Source organism: Stylophora pistillata, chromosome 8, assembly GCF_964205215.1.
Source record: "Stylophora pistillata chromosome 8, jaStyPist1.2, whole genome shotgun sequence".
NCBI lineage: Eukaryota > Metazoa > Cnidaria > Anthozoa > Scleractinia > Pocilloporidae > Stylophora > Stylophora pistillata.
This window is the reverse complement of record NC_142526.1, coordinates 31,173,611-31,191,967: the sequence shown is the minus strand read 5'-3', so window position 1 is coordinate 31,191,967 and position 18,357 is coordinate 31,173,611. Positions and strand designations below refer to the sequence as shown.

Genomic DNA, 18,357 nt, shown 5'->3' with positions numbered 1-18,357 from the left:
AGCTGAGCACAACAATATATAAATGACGCATACTGGATTGACCGCCTAATGAAGACTAGCAGTATGCAGTCGAAACGTTGCGCTCCAGTTTCGACATCGATCACGACCATTGACAGTCACCCTCTGTTTTCCAGATTTATTAAGGGTATCTGCAAACACTACCAACTGCTCGTTACCAGTCCACTTAGGATGTACATTCTGTCTTAGCCTAACTATCCTCGCTCAAGCCACCAGAGAAACTTGACTTGAAATCACACATTTAATGTTGGAAACTTTAGTGTCTGCGCAAGGAGGGAAAAGCTTACATATTCTTGACATTAGTTGCATGAAGGAGTTGCCTAATGGATTCGAATTTCTGCTCACGGAACATGTTAAACAAAGCAGGCCGCCAGAGCTCCATCCGTTACTTTGGAAACCTACCCTTCTACTTCATCTCTCTGTGTCACAGGTCACATATTTGAAAGAATATCTTAACGAACTAGAAGCTTCTTAGGGGGTTTGGAAAGTAAACTCTTTATTAGCGTCATGGGGCGGATCCAGGATTTAGTCAAGGGGGTCCGGAGAATTGTTCCCCTTCTGAGGGGTCCAAGATTTTGAAAATTAGGTGTTCGGAACGTGATTTCCAGCGTTCTGAGGGAAAATTTAGGGGGGTTCGACCGAACCACCCGAACCACCCCCGGATCCGCCCCAGTGTCATCAAACCTTAAGAAACAGCTTCAAAGGAAAAAGTTACGTGTGGATCCAGGTGGTTATAGAATTAGCTGGTGTTGATTTTACAGTATTCAAATCATACAGTACAAGGGCTGCCGCTACTTCTAAAGCAAAAGCAGCAAGTGTCCCTATTTAAGAAATTTTACGCATAGCTGAATGGTCATTCTCGAGATGTATTGGCCAGTTCTATAATGGGCCTGTTGAGACAGCCAGCTTTGCTTGTGCAGTACTTCGATGAGTCGTCTTATGACGTGTCATAGACAATAATCATTAATAGACAGTTGTGTTTGACAGGATCTCTTATTGCTGTTTACTTCATTTAAAGTACAACTTTGTAAGGTTTCTTGTAAACCACTTGAGTGGGTGCAGTTCGTGTTACTTAGTGTTGTTCTGGGGTTTATAATTTAATAAACACCTGCTGTTAGAGCTTTGGGGTTGTTTCCTCGTGTGAATGTCTTGGCTTCAAAATCTCATCAGTGGTATCCTTGGGTTAATGATGATGTGATGGTATTAATAAAGTAAACAAGACTTACCTATAAGTTGAAGTTTGATTTGAATGCTATCGCGTCATCAAACTGCACCAAGGGATCACATTCCCACACTGGCTTTTAGGGCTGACACACTTTCATTATACCCGCCCTGAATGCTGCTTACTTTTTGTCTGAGCACAGGCGGCCCAAGCTCTCTTTGAGAACCACACAAGGAACACAATTTGCAAATCGATTTATAAGGATTTGTACGGGATTTTCTACAAGATAGCCATAGAGATAGTTAAAAGTGAAAATATTAAATAAAAATGGCTTACCTTATTCCATACGTATGTTGCTTGCTCCTGGTGTCGTTATTTTACCGATTTCACTTGATTTAAGCGGTTTTTTTGAATCCTGGTTTTCTCTTCTTAAAGAGAAGAGAAAACCAGGATTAAAAAAAAAACGATTAAATCAAGTGAAATCGGTAAAATAACGCCACCAGGAGCACGCAATACACGTATGGAATAAGGTAAGCCATTTTTATTTAATATTTTCACTTTTAACTATCTCTATGGCTATCTTGTAGAAAATCCCATACAAATCCTTATAAATCGATATGCAAATTGTGTTCCTTGCGTGATTCTCAAAGAGAGCTTGGGCTGCCTGTGGTCTGAGGCCATGTGGGCATATTCTGTATGTGTTCCCCGCAACATTCACTTACGGCTGGAAATACCAATGTTGCACATGCGCTCAGCAATCTCACGTGATCCCTTGGTGCACTTTGATGACTCGATGGCATTAAAATCAAACTTCCATAGAATTCCAATCAAACTTAAACTTACAATCAAACTTCAATTTACTGGTAGGTGTCGTTTAATTTGTCAATTTTAAAGGAAAGTCTGACATTATTAATGAATGGAGCGAGTTCGGATGGCTTGGGTCGAATTTGAACAACCCTCACAAGGTTACTTGAGAAATTCATGTAAGGCTGAGAAAGGCAAACAAAAGTGCTCAACACGTAACTCAAGTCAACAATGCCAAAAGTTAACATGTTCGTAAATTTCAGCGCTTGAAGTTCTCACTTTAAGATAAAAGGCGACGAAATACTAGAGTGAATTCGTACAACCTGTTCGTTATAGGCTGATGAGTCTGTCGCTAAATGTTATGAAAACAATGGTTATGAACAGTTGTGAACATCTATTCAAATACACTTCACCGCTGAGTTTTCCCCCAGCCAGTAAAAATATACAAACAACTGATGCTGCCAAAGGATAATGATTTTCGTTGGGTGATGGTTGTGACGTATGCTCGTGCATATTATCAACCATCATTAGACTTTGACTATTCGTGGTATGTCTTACTTCTGTGGTAGAATAATTATGACCGTGTGTGGAAAGTCTAGTGTATTGAACCAGGAGTGTGAAAAGGTTGTGTTTGTAGGCAGCCCGTGATGCCTAGCGAAAGTTGTTGTTGTGGTACTCGTTGGCTGCCATGTGGATAGTGTGTAGATTTAAGTATTGAAATCAAAGAACATCGAAGGTTTTTATTGCCGTATATCCAAATATCACATCTGGCGACAAGGATGGGATGGTGAGGAATGTCTTTGTGCTAGTTTCTTTTACCATTTTGTGTTTGGAAGGGACATACTTCTTTACTATGCCTGGCGGAGAATCAAGTGAGGGAGATGGCAGTTCGGCGAGCACGAGTAGTGGGGTGTCGACCTCAGTGGCTGTGAAAGTAGGCAGTTTGCAGCCTTTTCAAGTTAAAGGAGATCCGCATTCAGTTTCGCAGCGATGGAGAAAATGGAAAACAGCCTTTCAATTGTACGTGCCTAGTAAAGGCATCACGAATGACTCGCATAAACGGGGCCTGCTACTCAGTTCACACAGCTGGACTCGATGTACAGGAAGTTTATTTCACACTGGTGCCTGATGGTGCAGAGAAGAACTACGCCGAAACTTTCAAGGTACTGGATGACTATTCTATTCCTAAAGCTAATGTACCGTTTGAGAGACATTTGTTTCGGCAAATTAGTCAGAGGCGGTAATGAAGAAACCGTCAATCAATTTGTTTGTCGGCTCAGACTACGAGCCGCTTCGTGTGAGTTTGGAGAGCGGGAAGATGAGTACATCAGAGATCAATTGATTGACAAATGTTACTCGGCAAAATTGCGTCGGAAATTTTTAGAAAAGGAAGGCAGTGTTACTTTGAATGATCTACTAGTTACAGCTCGGGCACAGGAAGCAGTTAATTTGCAGATGGAAGCAATGGGGGCTAACAGTGGTTCAGGACAAGTGAACACTGTTGTTGACGATGGGACAAGGGGAGGCGACATAAGTTCAGAGCAGGTTAACAGTGTGGTGAATTTAAGAGGGAGCACTAGTAGCGAGAAGAGGGACTGTTTCAATTGTGATCGAGAGGATCACTTAGCCAGGGATTGGAGATGTCCTTCTCGAGGTAGAAAGTGTCTTCAGTGTGGAGAAATTGGACATTTCAAGGTCAAGCGTTGTAAGAAGTTCGCTAAGGATTCCCATCCGGGGCAAAGACAAGGTGACGGTTGGCGTGATTGGAGAAATACATCTAGTGTGAATAAAATAGGCAGAAAGACAAACACAAATTATGTTGATAGTAGCCCTAAATCAGGACAAGACTCAACACCTAACTATGTGTTTTCGGTGGGGGATGGGCTCGACCAAGAGAGTGGAATAGTAACTGTTGTAGTTGGAGGTGTTCATTTGCCAAATGTTCTTGTTGACTCCGGAGCAACATGCAACCTTTTAGGCCAAGGACCTTGGGAGTGGCTTAAGTCACAGAAAATCCAGTGTCAGACCCGAAAGGAGGCCAAATCCTTATTTCCTTATGGAAGTACAAATCCGTTGCCAACACTCGGAACATTTACAGCAGACACAATGTCCATTGACACTGGTGTGACCTGCAAAGCTGATTTTGTAGTTATAAACGGAGATGGCAGAAGTCTCCTCTGCAGAGAAACAGCAGTGAAACTTGGTTTGCTACGACTTGGGCCTAGCCATGCCGTTAATGCTGTCAATACAGAAGCTGATATCAAAGAAAAGTACAAAGAGCTTTTCAACGGTGTTGGCCTTCTTAGGAATTACGAGTTGAAGTTAAATATCGATGAGTCGGTGAAGCCGGTGGCGCAGTCAGTCCACAGGATTCCATTCGGTGTACAAGAAAAAGTCGAGAGAAAGCTAGATGAATTGTTGGAGAGTGGAATTATAGAGGAAGTCCCAGAAGGACCAACAGGGTGGGTCTCACCACTTGTGGTTATATCCAAGGCAGACGGAGATATCAGGATTTGTGTAGACATGAGGTGTGCCAATCAAGCAATAGTGAGGGAACGTCAGCCTATCCCTACAATAGGGGAAGTGCTTCAAGATCTTAATGGTAGCACAGTATTCAGTCGTGTAGATCTGAAGTGGGGATTTCAACAGATACCTCTAGCTGAGGAGAGTAGACATGTGACAACGTTCGTGACTCACCGTGGTCTCTATAGATATACCCGACTCATGTTTGGTGTCATCTCAGCACCAGAAAAATACCAACAAATCATCCAGGGCGTACTGCGAGGCTGTGAAGGCGTGGCTAATGTAGCAGATGACCTGATAATTCACGGACGAGGGGAGGAGCAGCATGATAAGAGGCTCTTGGCTGTGCTCGATCTATTGAGGGAAACAGGTCTGACACTGAACAAAGACAAATGTGAATTCAGATTACCCAGGTTGACATTTTTTGGTCACGAAGTAACACAGACCGTTATAGAACCCAGTGAAGAGAACGTCGCAGCAATCAGACAGGCAGGTCCTCCACAGAATGTTAGTGAAGCCAGATCTTTCCTCGGTCTTCACTCTTGCCCAGTTTGTGTCTAAGTTTGTCCTAGATCTGTCATCCATTGCAGAACCCATTCAGAGGTTAACCCACAAAAATGCTGAGTTCAAATGGGGAAAAGAACAACAGTTGGCACTCGAGAAGTTAAAAGAGCTGATCACGCACGTGGATGTCCTAGCTTACTTCAATGTAAACAGCAGAACAAGAATTGTGGCAGATGCGTCACCGGTGGGGCTTGGAGCGGTTTTAACCCAGCTACATGGAAGTGAGTGGCGTGTGATTGGGTATGCTTCGCGACGCCTGTCTGACGTGGAGCGGCGATACAGCCAAACAGAGAAAGAGGCCCTAGCCCTGGTATGGGCTTGCGAACGCTTTAACAGGTATGTTTTCGGCAGGGAGTTTGAGCTTGAGACGGATCATAAGCCTCTGGAGTACATGTATTCGCAGAAATCGAAGCCTTCTGCCCGTGTGGAAAGGTGGGTCCTTCGCCTACAAGCCTATCACTTTAAGGTTGTTTACAGACCAGGCAAGACCAATATCGCAGATGCCTTGTCTAGGCTAAATTGTGGGTTCCAAAGAAATGACGGAGAATATTATGACTTTGTGCATGCTGTGGTTGAGAATAGTGTTCCTTGTGCTTTGACACCCGCTGAAATAGAAAAAGCCTCAGCTGAGGATATGGAGCTGAACCTCATCAAAGAATGTGTCCAAACAGGATATTGGAGTCAGTGCAATGTACCTGCATACCTGCATGTGAAGAATGAATTGTGTTCGTATGGTGGGCTGCTTTTACGAGGTTCCAGGCTTGTGATTCCCCGAGAATTGCGACCGCGTGTTTTGGAGTTGGCCCACGAGGGACACCAGGGTATTGTTAAAACAAAATGTAGACTGCGCAGTAAAGTATGGTGACCCAAGATGGATGCTGATGCAGAGAAGCTGTGCAGGAGTTTCCATGGTTGCGCAATCTTCTTAAGGGCCACTGGGAGGAAAAGCTCGAGCAATAGGTTCTGGGGGAGCATATTCACTGACCACTTGACAACCTGACATTCTGGGTCCCTTACCTTCAGGGGAAAGTTTACCGGTGGTGGTAGACTATTTTAGTAGATATTTTGAAGTGGTTATTTTGAGGTCAACTTCTAGCACAAGAATCATTGAAGTTCTAAAACCAATATTTTCCCAGTTTGGAGTGCTGCATACACTCAACACTGACAATGGGCCTCAACTGGTATCTGAAGAGTTTGAAGCCTTCCTTGCAGAAAATGGGATAGAACACCGCACAACAACTCCCCTATGGCCGCAGGCCAATGGGGAAGTAGAGCGTCAGAATCGCACGTTAATGAAGTCAGTCCAGATAGCTCACATTGAGGGGAAAGATTGGTGTCAAGAGTTACAGACATCCCTAACCGCATATAGGTCAACTCCTCAGATGACAACTGGAGCAACACCCTTCTACCTGATGTTTGGAAGGGAAATGCGGTCAAAGTTGCCAGACCCACGAAGGGAGGCACCTATCACTAATGAGGAAGTCCGCGATCGAGACTGGTCAAGGAAGTTATCGTAGAAAGAGTATGTTGATGCAAAGAGGATTGCTGTTGCAAGTGAAGTGGAGGTTGGAGATAAGTACTCCTGCAGAACTCGAAGACTAACAAACAGTCTCCAAACTATGACCCAAATCCTAGCGAAGTAATAGACAGGAAAGGAGGAGAGGTAACAATTAGGAGCACAGCTGGTGCCCAAATAAAAAGAAATGTCTCATTTGGGAAAAAGTAACAACAGAAACCCTTGGAGGTGAAAGTCGATGTTACGCCCGTCCATCGTGAGCAAGAAGGAACAAACCAAACAGATACATATGATGCAGGATCCTCGCAGTAGATAGCGCTATTTAGGCAATAGCGAAAATCAGACCTGAAAAAAATCAGGCCTCTACGGGATTCGAACCACTGACCTCTGCGATACTAGTGCAGCGCTCTACCAATTGAGCTAACAAGCCAACTGGGAGCAGGCCGTTGAGTTGATTCGTAATAAACCCGTGAAAGTGATAAATGAGATACAATGAAATATATGAGGTTCATATATTTTTTGTACTGCGGTATTAGATACATATGATGCACGATCCTCGCAGTAGATAGCGCTATTTAAGCAATAGCGAAAATCAGACCAGAAAAAAATCAGGCCTCTACGGGATTCGAACCACTGACCCCTGTGATACTAGTGCAGCGCTCTACCAATTGAGCTAACAAGCCAACTGGGAGCAGGCCGTTGAGTTGATTCGTAATAAACCCGTGAAAGTGATAAATGAGATGCAATGAAATATATGAAGTTCATATATTTTTAGTACTGTGGTATTAGATACATATGATGCACGATCCTCGCAGTAGATAGCGCTATTTAAGCAATAGCGAAAATCAGACCAGAAAAAAATCAGGCCTGTACGGGATTCGAACCACTGTCCTCTGCCATACTAGTGCAGCGCTCTACCAATAGCGAAAAAAAAAAAGATAGCGCTATTTAAGCAATAGCGAAAAAATATATATATATATATATATATGAACTTTAAAGTGTGACTTGATTTTCGTAGAACAGTGCTCAATGCATAGAAGTAGAGCGAAGTATATATTGTGGGAGGAAAAAGACAAGTAAACTACAAGTTCATCCTTACAAGCCTGTTTCGTGGTCGCCCACTCATCAGGGGATTTCAGAATGAGTGGGCGACCACGAAACAGGCTTGTAGGGATGAACTTGTAGTTTACTTGTCTTTTTCCTCACACAATATATATATATGAACTTTATATATTTCATTGTATCTCATTTATCACTTTCACGGGTTTATTACGAATCAACTCAACGGCCTGCTCCCAGTTGGTTTGTTAGCTCAATTGGTAGAGCGCTGCACTAGTATCGCAGAGGTCAGTGGTTCGAATCCCGTACAGGCCTGATTTTTTTCAGGTCTGATTTTCGCTATTGCTTAAATAGCGCTATCTACTGCGAGGATCATGCATCATATGTATCTGATACCGCAGTACAAAAAATATATGAACTTCATATATTTCATTGTATCTCAAGCCAAACAGAAGTAGTAAAAGGGGAGGATGAACTCCCAAAGGCCAGGGCCAACTGGATCATCGATGTCTGTTCAGCAGACCACTGCCACTATCCGAAGTCCACTTAAGCAGATAGTTTGTCCCAGGCCAGCTCGGAATGTCAGACCGCCTAAACGATTTGATGACTACGAACTTTCTAAGGGATAATTGAATGTTATTTGTTGTAGGCTCATTGATATTATGTTAGGAATCCGACTCGACTTTGTTTATGAACAGCAGGCCCGGGCTTGCATTTCTATGTAAGACATTGTAGAAGTTTTGTTATTTATGTTTAGGTGTTTCTCTAAAAAAAAGGAAAAACAGGGAGGAATGTAGTGTATTGTACCGAAAAGGTTGTGTTTGTAGGCATCCCCAGATGCCTAGCGAAAGTTGTTGTTGTGGTACTCGTTGGCGGCCATGTGGATAGTGTGTGGTATTGAAATATTATTGAGTATTGAGTATTGAAATCAAAGAACATCGAAGGTTTTTGTTGCCGTATATCCAAATATCACAGAAAGGTTGATCAACTATTGTATTAAAGAAGATAGTGGTTTCTACTTGTTATAATGTTGTTGTCTGTTTACTGTACTATTCTTTTCATTGTGACTGTTAAGTCACAAAAATCAACAAAAAGGCGAGTATACTCAAAAACACTACGCACATGTGGAAAACCAGATGGAACTTTATACAAAGATCCTAAAAACTGCTATGGATAAACAGCATGCTTTTATGGCTAAGTGTACTGGGTGCAATGCCCATTACGTCTCAAGTGTAACGAAGAAAAAACTATATGCGATTTTCCTCAAAATGGCACTTGTTAGCAATTGATAAGAGCGCGTAAATACTGACTCAGTCATACTGGCAGTTTTCAAGTAACTCCTGAATAAAACTATGCAATAATGTAACCTATGATTAAAACTAAATGTAATCACCGCTTATATGGGGTGCATTCGTGCCGGTTAACAGTTGACTCTAAAGTCTGGCGGGGTTGTGCGTGCCTGTGTATTTTGTCAAGAGGGGCCTAAGCTCCTCATGTAGTCAGTTTGACTGTGGTATCCAAAAATTTCTTTAACCCATTGGCACCTGCAGCTGATTGTAACGCGTACCTATGCAAAAATTAAAATGTTGGATCAACCAGAAAGACTTGGAAAGGCAAACACAATGCGCAGTAAATTATTATAAATCATTTTTTCCCAAAAACAAGCTCCAGTGAAAGAAGACCGTTTAATAACTTATTTCAAAAGAAAAAATGGATAGATGCATACTAAGTTTTACTCAGAAATCAAGATAACAGATGAAAATCGCTAAATTTTTCGCATGTGTACAAACTGGTAAGCGGATCAGAGATCATAGCAAATATGCAAATTTGTCCGTATGTTAAGAGGAGAGATCTCTTATTACATGGAATCTGTAGATAAGAAGACGAAAGTGATCAAGAAATATTTCGGAACGAAAGCTGTATTCAGAACAGTTCTTTATTTGCTGTTAGAAGCAAAAAACGTGTTTCTTTACTTGACTTCAGGGCCAGAATATTGCGTAGCGCTATTGGTTAGAGCAGAGTTTGTTCGTTGGTCAATTTGACCGGCCGGGGATATGGCCGAAATTAATGAAAAAGTACATGTATTAAACTGGCCATTGAGACGAGATATTTATCGGATATTGGGAGTCACTGAAAAAGTTGAAACTGACTTATCAAATAAAGTTCACAACCAAAAACCGAAGAGGCAGACAAACCATCCCACTAATTGAAACAATTTGAATCATCTTCCTTGATATGCCACACAAATTGATCATTTCTTATCGGTTGCCTCCCGCAGAGATAAATTCTAAGAACGAACAAAGGAATCACAAAGTTCTTTCGATTTCAAGGCTGTGGTTAGTTACGCCTGGAAGACTTTTGGAGAGTAGAGATTCCCGGTACGTGCATATAATGATGTTTTCCAAACGTGTGGCTTAGGCACAAAAATAAATCTATAACTATTGATAAATGAATTACGAACTTCACGAAAAGTGACGACTTGACTCACAATCTGTGGCTCTAAACGTAGTTAACTTCTTTTAATGAAATTCAGTAGACTTCAAAACTTAGCGGAACATGTAATACATGCGAAAGAAAAAAAAGTCCTTTAAAGTGTATATGACATGAAATTTTTTTTTTTCTTTTCTGCTAGTTCGATACATATAACAAACGGTTCGAGAGTTCAAAATCGTTGAAAATAATTGTAAACACATAGTTTTCGTTAAACTACGCGCTAAGTTGGCTTAAAATTTGTCCCCTCGAACGCGCGGCCAAAAGGTCACGTGAACTTAACCTGTGACGTCAGGTTGTTTAACTCTCATTAGACCACTTTCATAAATGGCTGCCGGATTAAAATTCTTTTGTTTACATATAAATTTGCCAGGGTGGCCTCGTTCTCCAGTACAAAATTCAAAAGAATACATTATCTCAAGCGAGGCCACTCGGGCAAATTTAATATTAATCCGCAGCCATTTATGAAAGTGGTCTATGGCGGAAAAGAAGAGGCCAGTACGGAAAGGTGGACGTTATTGTGTGGCTGGGGCGCCCAACAATAGGAGCTGTACGAATACCAGCTACACACCGGGTATTTCGGTGCACCAGTTTCCTGTAAATCCAACAGTGAGAGCCCAATGGGTGAAATTCGTGCAGCGGCACCGAGTTGGTTTCGGCGAACCTGTTGTCAAACATGCCTCGTTGTGTTCGGCTCACTTTGAGCAAAGTTGTTACGAGGGCAGCTTGGCATTTTCGCTGGACGGTATGACGCAAGTAAAACGGAACAAAGTTCTTATCAAGGGCTCTGTTCCAACAAGACATGCAGTTCTACCAGAAGGTCCTGAAGTTCTGACAGATCGCAGAAGGCGACAGGTAAGCGTTTTCTCGTGATCTCCGATCATTAACATTAACATGTGTAAGCTTTTGTGATGTAAATAACCTATTCTGTGGTGAGTTTATAAAATTTTTGGAAGCATTGTGTAAAATGTCCGTATCTAATTGCGGTTTTGCCGTGCTGAAAGCAAACTGAACTGCTAAATCCTATACCTTAGTGAATCATCATCATGTTCACTGGAGTTTTGAGTATTGATTTATACAAGCTTCGTGATCGTTTCGAATCCTATATATAATCTTAGCAAAAGCAAGGGTGTCTTGTGCTCGATATATTTTATCAACCAGGATATTTTATGTTTTTGCTGCAGCTAAGGCGTGATGCCTTTGCAGAGTTTCATGAGTTGGAGGCGAAGAAAAAGAAGGTTGATGAGGCCAGGGAAGAATCAATGAGTCACCCTGTAGATGATCATGATGATGACACAAATGAAGAGAATCCGTTCAACATCGCAACAGATGTGTGCATGAGCCCAATTGATAAAAGTTCTGCTAGCACCAATGCCTCAATTGCTACTGTTTCTGTTATCACTCCTTTCACTTCTCCAGTTGCCTTGACCTCCACCAACAATACCTGTGCTACGCCAGTCAATACAACACCTGTTTCTTTCACAACTCCATCCCCCAACATAACACCATTGCAAGGGAGCTCTTGTGTAGATTGTGTATATAAATCCAAATTAAAAAATCAGAAGAAGCAAACTATGCATCTAAGGAGAATAGCAAAGGAACAGAAAAAGGAGATAAGAGAGCTCAAAAGTGTGAGTGCTAAACAAAACCGATTTATGCTTTCTTGTAGCTTTGTATAATGGCAAAAGAATATCCATATTGAACTTGATTCAAGTGTTCCTAGTGCTACTCACTCTCACTAGTACTGGATCATTTATTCCTTCTTGTTTGTTTGTTATTATAGAAAGTAATTGAAACAGCGTCTGAAGGGGAAATTGATATGCAGGAGGAAAGTGGGTCCAAAGATTTCTTTATCTGGTCAAGCACTGGGAGTGATACAGATATGGCAACAGAGAATGAGGATGGTGACTGGAAGTCACAGGCAGGAGGTTCCACATAAGCTGAAGGTACTGATGATGATGAAGAGGAAGAGAATCTCTCAGAAGAAAGCATGGAAAAAGATATCAGGTGAGACTACTATTGTAGCTTTCATTGTAATTATACCACTTGCTTGAGTGGATTGAGGCACTTAGGGAGTTATGGGAAAGGACAAAGGGAAAATAGCCCTTTTTCCCATCCATAACTCCTCATGTTCATCAATTCACTCTCATATCCAATCTTCTCTCACCCTCAAAACATATAAGTAGCTACTGGGTTTGAGTCTGAGTTTATTGTTTGTTCCACTTGACAATAATTCATTATGTAACTTGAGTATATTATTGAAAGGACTCAGCCATGCCTTTTATTTTGCAGAGTTGATCCAGATACCCCTGAATATGATGAACCCAAGTTCATTGTATTTTACAGCATGCTGCTTCATATTTTCACACTTTTCTGCTTCAAGTGTAAAGAAAGCAATCCTACAGCAAGGATGAAGCAAGATGGGACCATGGTTACTGTAACACAGAGCTGTTCAAAATGCCATGGTAACTACATCTGGAAATCCCAGCCTACTGTTCTTGGAAAATATCCTGCTGGCAATATCTTGTTGAGCTTTGCAGTCTTGATGGCTGGAGCATCTATAAACAAGATATTGCTGGTTTTCCGCCACATGGGGCTCCATGTATTCTCTGCCCGTACCTATTTTAGGCACCAGAAGTCATTCCTAGTTCCAGTTGTTCTTCATCACTGGGAAACATACCAAGCCAATCTCATCAGCAAGATCAGAAAGTTAAAAAATGTTGCTTGGACAGGGGATGGACGGTTTGATTCAGTGGGGCACTCTGCCAAATATGGGGTCTACACAATGTTCTGCACCACAATCATGAAAATCGTCCACTTTGAATTAGTTCAGGTAAGTCAAGTTCTTTTCGGAAGAATAAATTATCATCAATTGTTACTAGAAATGTAAAAAATATTAATGGAATTGCATGATATTACTGCATTGCTTTATAGTATTATTACGATGCTATTTTCAGGGTATTCTAACTGGTAGTACATTCCCAGTTACTAGATTATTATTTATTATCAGTGGGAGTTATGTTTGTTTCAAACACGATTAACATGAACGTTACAACTATAATTGTAGTGAGTAACCTTTCATTCCCTTATATTTCTCCTTTTATTACTCAGGCAAATGAAACTGGTGGCAGCCAACAGACAGAACTCGAGGGGGCAAAGAGATGTTTTTCCTATTTGCAGCGTGTTGGTCTGACAATTGCTATTTTTGTGTCTGACCGGCACAGGGGCATAGCAAAGTGGATTCGAGAGAATTGTGTCAATACCAAGCATTACTATGATATTTGGCATGTGGCAAGATCATTAACTAAGAAGTTATTGAGTTTAAGTAAAGAGAAAGGATGTGAAATAATCAAATATTGGATGAAAGGAATACGTAGACATATGTACTGGTGTGCGACTTCAACAAAAGCTGGCTTTGAGTCTCTTATCATTGCCAAATGGAATTCATTTATGCGCCATGTCAGTAATAAACATGTTAATCACCCAGATCCACTCTATCAACAATGTCATCACGGAGAACTTGAACCCAGAAAGTGGATAAGAGTTGGTGAGGAATTTTTTCGTTGCTTTTGATGATATACAGTATCAGTACCCATGTGGCTACCCTTCTCTCAATCCTCCTTGTCATATTCTTTGTGTGGAGTTAAATGACTGGATGATGACACTCTTGGGATAAAGTCTATCATTTGAAATTGGCAAATGAGCTCATACATACTTTACATCCTCTAATCTCAACAATGTACAATGTAGTGTGTCATTTTAAAATTGTTCAAGAATACTTTTGGTAGGCACTGCAGCATATGACAAATTGAAATTACTGTTGACAAAGAAGATCCTTCTGAATGACATAAAAAAAACTCTCACCAGATGCCCAGACAAGTTGCCTAGAAGGCTTCCATGCCACCCTAAACAACTGGCATCCCAAGTTGATTTGTTACTCTTGGTTAGGTTCTATTTGCAGGTATGTGTATGTTGTATTACAGTGACTCTCACCTAAATATGTTGCATACAATATTTTATCCTTTTCCTTTTACACTCTGTAGATGTAGTATTCCTGGAAGTTTTATGGCCAAAGTAGTGTTTTGTATTGCAGTTTTAGCTAAAAACTGTCATTTTTCAAAATGAATGGGTATGTGACTGCTAAATGTTACACATGATCTATTGACCAGACATCATGCAACATGTCTACAATGTATGCAAGTACACAAAACAGTATTTTTTATCATTTATCACATTCCCATCCCCTTAATTCCTTTCCTTGGTTCTTTCTCTTGTGTTCCAACCATTATCATACACAATCTCTTTTTCAGATTTTCATGTGTTTGCTCATCTAAAGTAAAAGTTTCTAGGCACATACTGGCAAGCTTGCATTTTAATGAAAACCTTAGAAGAGAAACCCAAACATCAAGAGATGGAAAAGATTACATTCGGGTGACTTATCCAAAATTTAGACTGGGAGAAGAGGTTGTTAGAGAGGTGGCATCCCCACCTAGCTATGGTAATTATCGACCATTATTATTTTAAAAGTACAGTGGCTACACTGAACTAAGTGTAGGAAATGTTATGCTCTTTTGTTAATTAGGAGTCAGATCACTCTTTTTACCATGATAAGTACTACTGACCAGCATCTTGTGTAAAAGACTCTGCTTCACCTTGTTTCCTTATACCTGATAAAACACTGTGGCACGTTTCTCAAATTACATCGACATTTTATATGAATTGGGCTGTGATCTTTTCAGGGTATGTTGACACACTGAAGAATCTTCTCTTCACCTTGCCAAAGGCAGAAATGAAGAAAGTACATGAGAAGTATGCAGCAAGGGTACCAGAACCCCTCAACCGGCAGTTCCCAGACAGAGTAAATAAAGAGGATGCTGTAAAGTTTTACCAGGCAAGAAAGGCAATGAAGAAAACGTCACTATTTCCACCAGGTTAGTTTGCTTTGACTCTTCAAAGCTCATGAAGCTCAATGTTCAAATATGACATAATGTTCTACGTACCAACTGTCATGCAACCTTGTCCTCAGGGTCTATCTTCTTCCCACCCACTTGAACTGGGGAAAAAAAAGACCTTGGGAACAAGTTTGCCATCATGGTAATGCACAATCTGATTGTCTCCACGGAGGATATCTTCTACATGTTTTTTCCATGGTAAAAGCATGCGAAACAAACAAACAAACAAACAAACAAACTAACTAAAAATGCACTAACATAATTAAATAAATTTATTTATTTTACAGATGCAGAGCAGGCTAAAGTACAGATGTCTATCAGTGACAATACCCCAAGCAGCAGTCAACCCACTTCAAGACGACCTTACAATTGCTCAATTTGCCAAAAACCATTGCGAAGTCACAAAAGCCCTTGCAAAAAATAAAGTGACCAAACTTTTGTCACAGGAAGGTTTTCTGCGTAGTACAATTTTTACTTCAAATTTTCCATGCCTGCATTGTACTGTACTCATCAACTTACAATATTTGCATTGTACCTACAACAAGGTGAAATTTTAAATGTAGTCAAACTAGTGTGCATGTAAAACCTACGCTGTTTCTGGTTCACAGTCCATACATTACCAAACAATAGAACAAGAAACAACCACCCATAACAATCAATTTGAAAATTGTTGTTTACCGAGACACAAAACACTGTATGTGAAATTAGTGTAGAAGAATCACGTCACAGTTTTGATGATGTGTACTATGCTACTCTTTGTCATGAGCAGCAGCAAAACCTCTGGTATTTTGTGACTGGTATTTTGTTCTGATATTATGGTAAACACAGGCTGGTAGTGGTCTTCTGTTATCCCAGCCCATGTAGCCACAAAGCCACATCGTGGTCCATCGGTATGCAACAGCTCTAATGAACCTAGAGTAAAAGCACAATGAAAATTATATGGGAAGGTGTGTAAGAATGCCCTACATTACTACAGGACCCTGCCTTTCACCTCCCCATGACACACACATTCAAATAAAAAAATATTTATGTTTACGAATTGATAATGAACTGCAGAGCATTTCTCAAGCTTACATTTTCCGACAAGCTACTTTGCAAGCAATCTTATTAGTTCCTGTTTTATGTTAGGTGAGTGCATGAGATAAAAGTCCAAGTAAATGCCAAATCTAACTTGGTCAACTTTTATAGCTTGAGATGACTTAATTTACCCTGATTTATCTGAAGCTTAATGCTTTATGCCCACCAAAGTGATTATGCTAGTTTAAACATTGTATGTTTTCATTTCTGTTTTTTACTAAAAATGTACTGACTCGTTTTCTGACATTCCACCTCGGCGACGGTAAGTCCCTCCATCTTGGTTTCTCAACAAGGGAGCCACTTGGAGAAGAACTGCGCGGTTCGTAATCGCATGGTAGTCCTCGTGTTGTGTGATGCATTTTATCCGTTCAATGGAACCATCAAAAACCATCTTTGCAGATGAATTTGTTACCTCTCTGCAACATCGAAACTCCAGGGAACCAACTAACGTCCCGGTATTACATTGCTCGCAGCGACACCTGAAGAAGACAGCAAAAATGAATTGTTGTCGAACAAAGATTTGCTATAAGTATATATACAAGGAATTTTAAAGGACCAGTTTTACTAACCAGGAATCTACGTCTACAGTTCTCTCGTATCTAGCCTCCAGAGTTGACGGGGTAAGTTCATCAACATCGGTTTCTTCGCTCGAAACGCCAGTTTCTTCGTCGTTCTCGTCCGCGAGCGGCTCATCTTGATATGGAGCTATCACACCAGTGATAACTCCCCATTCCTCTTCAGAACTGTCGCTTATTCCACAATCCATACTCTCTATAGAGTCAGACGACTCAATACTCTCGGAATCGCTGGACATTTCGAAGCGTGAAACGATAGAATTAAGCGAGTAATCACAGCGTGTTACAAGGAAAACACTGATATTTGTTGACCTTGCCAATCAAAGGATCAAACAACCTGACGTCACGAGTCCAATTCTCGCCCCAGTCTCCGGGAACAATTTTACACATGAATTTAGCATGTTTCGGGGGCTAAAAATCGACCAAAAAATTTGTTTCATTCATTTTAAAATCTCAAACCGTTTATTATACACATGGAACTAGCTATCAACGAAAAAAAAAATTTCGTGTCATATACACTTTAAACACTATCTCCTGATTTAACTGGCCATAGTAAATTTGAGTTAAAAGTTTCAAACCTATTTCTTAAAATAAACTTTGGCTAACGAGAAAACAATGACGAAGGCAAAGGCGTTTCTTTCGCTTGTCTTTCGTTCTTCTTAGCTTAACCTTGTTAGTGACCTTTTCCTTTTCCTTTTAGCTCAGCAGGCGTTACGTGAACCAAGCGGGAGACCAAACTTTTCTGCTTTCGTAAGCCCCATGCCTTTAAATAACTCTCTTTTCTGCCGTTTGGCAAAATAACTCTGCAACGCAGTCACTCTACCCCATCTAGAATAATAATTAACATTGTCCGCGAGACAGTGATATTGGACCATAAACTTCTCGCATGCTTTATTGGTAACGATATAAAATGAGGAGAGATTTACTTTGATTTTAAAGGGTTTATTTAGTTTGGGTGTTTGTTTATCCTTGAATCGTTTACCTTGTTTTTCAAGTGTGTCATTCATTAATAGCAACTCATTAATCTTCATTACTAAACATTCTTGGTCTTTCTTGACTTTTTACTACCATTTATGAAATTACCCAACCAAATTCTCGATGTCCCACAAGTTAGAGGCAAGGTGCAATGAAACAATTTGAAAAAACTTCGGTAAGAAGCTTAGGTATGTGTATTTACGTCTAGTTCTGGATGATCCGTTGCGCTCTATAGCTTGCACGAAATATCCATTGTGGTTTTGATTTTCCATGCTTTTTAATCACCGCAAGTGGTAGCTGTCATATTAGCGACACGTAGGTATAGGAAGTGGTTTTAACCAATATTGGCTAAAACGGCTTGGATCATGACGTCAACCGAGTGTAATTATCGAACTTGGGCAATTTTTCACTGCCTTCAATTCTCAACACTAAGCTAAAGTTTGCGAAGTTATGTATCCAAAATCGAAATTATGCCAGAATATCAAGCTGTTGAAAAACTTTGGTTAACATTAAGCGCAATTTAAAAAAGTATGACCTGTGGGAATGTCTGAGAGCCTCTGAAGGAAGTATAAAAGAGACGTCACTTTATTGGGTTGTACAATCTGAGCAAAATTGGTCGTATTTGAAATTTTTTTTAGGGAA

General features: G+C 40.6%; 2 protein-coding genes and 1 pseudogene across 3 annotated transcripts; 2 read left to right on the top strand and 1 right to left on the bottom strand.

Moving 5' to 3' along the window:
* The first annotated feature begins 3,112 nt into the window (after nucleotides 1-3,112).
* On the top strand, nucleotides 3,113-6,588 carry LOC111322568 (uncharacterized). Its single transcript, XM_022925691.2, has 3 exons — nucleotides 3,113-5,000; nucleotides 5,098-5,892; nucleotides 6,095-6,588. Exons 1-3 carry the CDS (start codon nucleotides 3,113-3,115, stop codon nucleotides 6,586-6,588), a joined length of 3,177 nt encoding a protein of 1,058 aa, XP_022781426.2.
* A 3,991-nt stretch (nucleotides 6,589-10,579) lies between these two features.
* LOC148725838 (uncharacterized) lies at nucleotides 10,580-16,123 on the top strand (annotated as a pseudogene). The gene is made up of 9 exons (XR_015990821.1): nucleotides 10,580-10,991; nucleotides 11,321-11,767; nucleotides 11,920-12,143; nucleotides 12,429-12,969; nucleotides 13,248-13,683; nucleotides 13,925-14,097; nucleotides 14,447-14,634; nucleotides 14,876-15,067; nucleotides 15,376-16,123. The product of XR_015990821.1 is annotated as an uncharacterized LOC148725838 (transcript).
* On the bottom strand, nucleotides 15,338-17,224 carry LOC148725837 (uncharacterized). Its single transcript, XM_088730783.1, has 3 exons — nucleotides 16,735-17,224; nucleotides 16,399-16,644; nucleotides 15,338-16,000 (listed from the first exon to the last, which is right to left on the bottom strand). Exons 1-3 carry the CDS (start codon nucleotides 16,977-16,979, stop codon nucleotides 15,838-15,840), a joined length of 654 nt encoding a protein of 217 aa, XP_088586909.1. The 5' UTR covers nucleotides 16,980-17,224; the 3' UTR covers nucleotides 15,338-15,837.
* Nucleotides 17,225-18,357: the final 1,133 nt, after the last annotated feature.

Coding starts and splice junctions, on each gene's coding strand:
- LOC148725837 (XM_088730783.1), bottom strand. CDS start 16,979: ATGTCCAGCGATTCCGAGAGTATTGAGTCGTCTGACTCTATAGAGAGT. Junction 16,645..16,734: donor ACTGTAGACGTAGATTCCTG/GTTAGTAAAACT, acceptor TGTCTTCTTCAG/GTGTCGCTGCGAGCAATGTA. Junction 16,001..16,398: donor GGTGGAATGTCAGAAAACGA/GTCAGTACATTT, acceptor CTTTTACTCTAG/GTTCATTAGAGCTGTTGCAT.
- LOC111322568 (XM_022925691.2), top strand. CDS start 3,113: ATGGTGCAGAGAAGAACTACGCCGAAACTTTCAAGGTACTGGATGACT. Junction 5,001..5,097: donor CGCAGCAATCAGACAGGCAG/GTCCTCCACAGA, acceptor CATCCATTGCAG/AACCCATTCAGAGGTTAACC. Junction 5,893..6,094: donor GGCCCACGAGGGACACCAGG/GTATTGTTAAAA, acceptor CCTTACCTTCAG/GGGAAAGTTTACCGGTGGTG.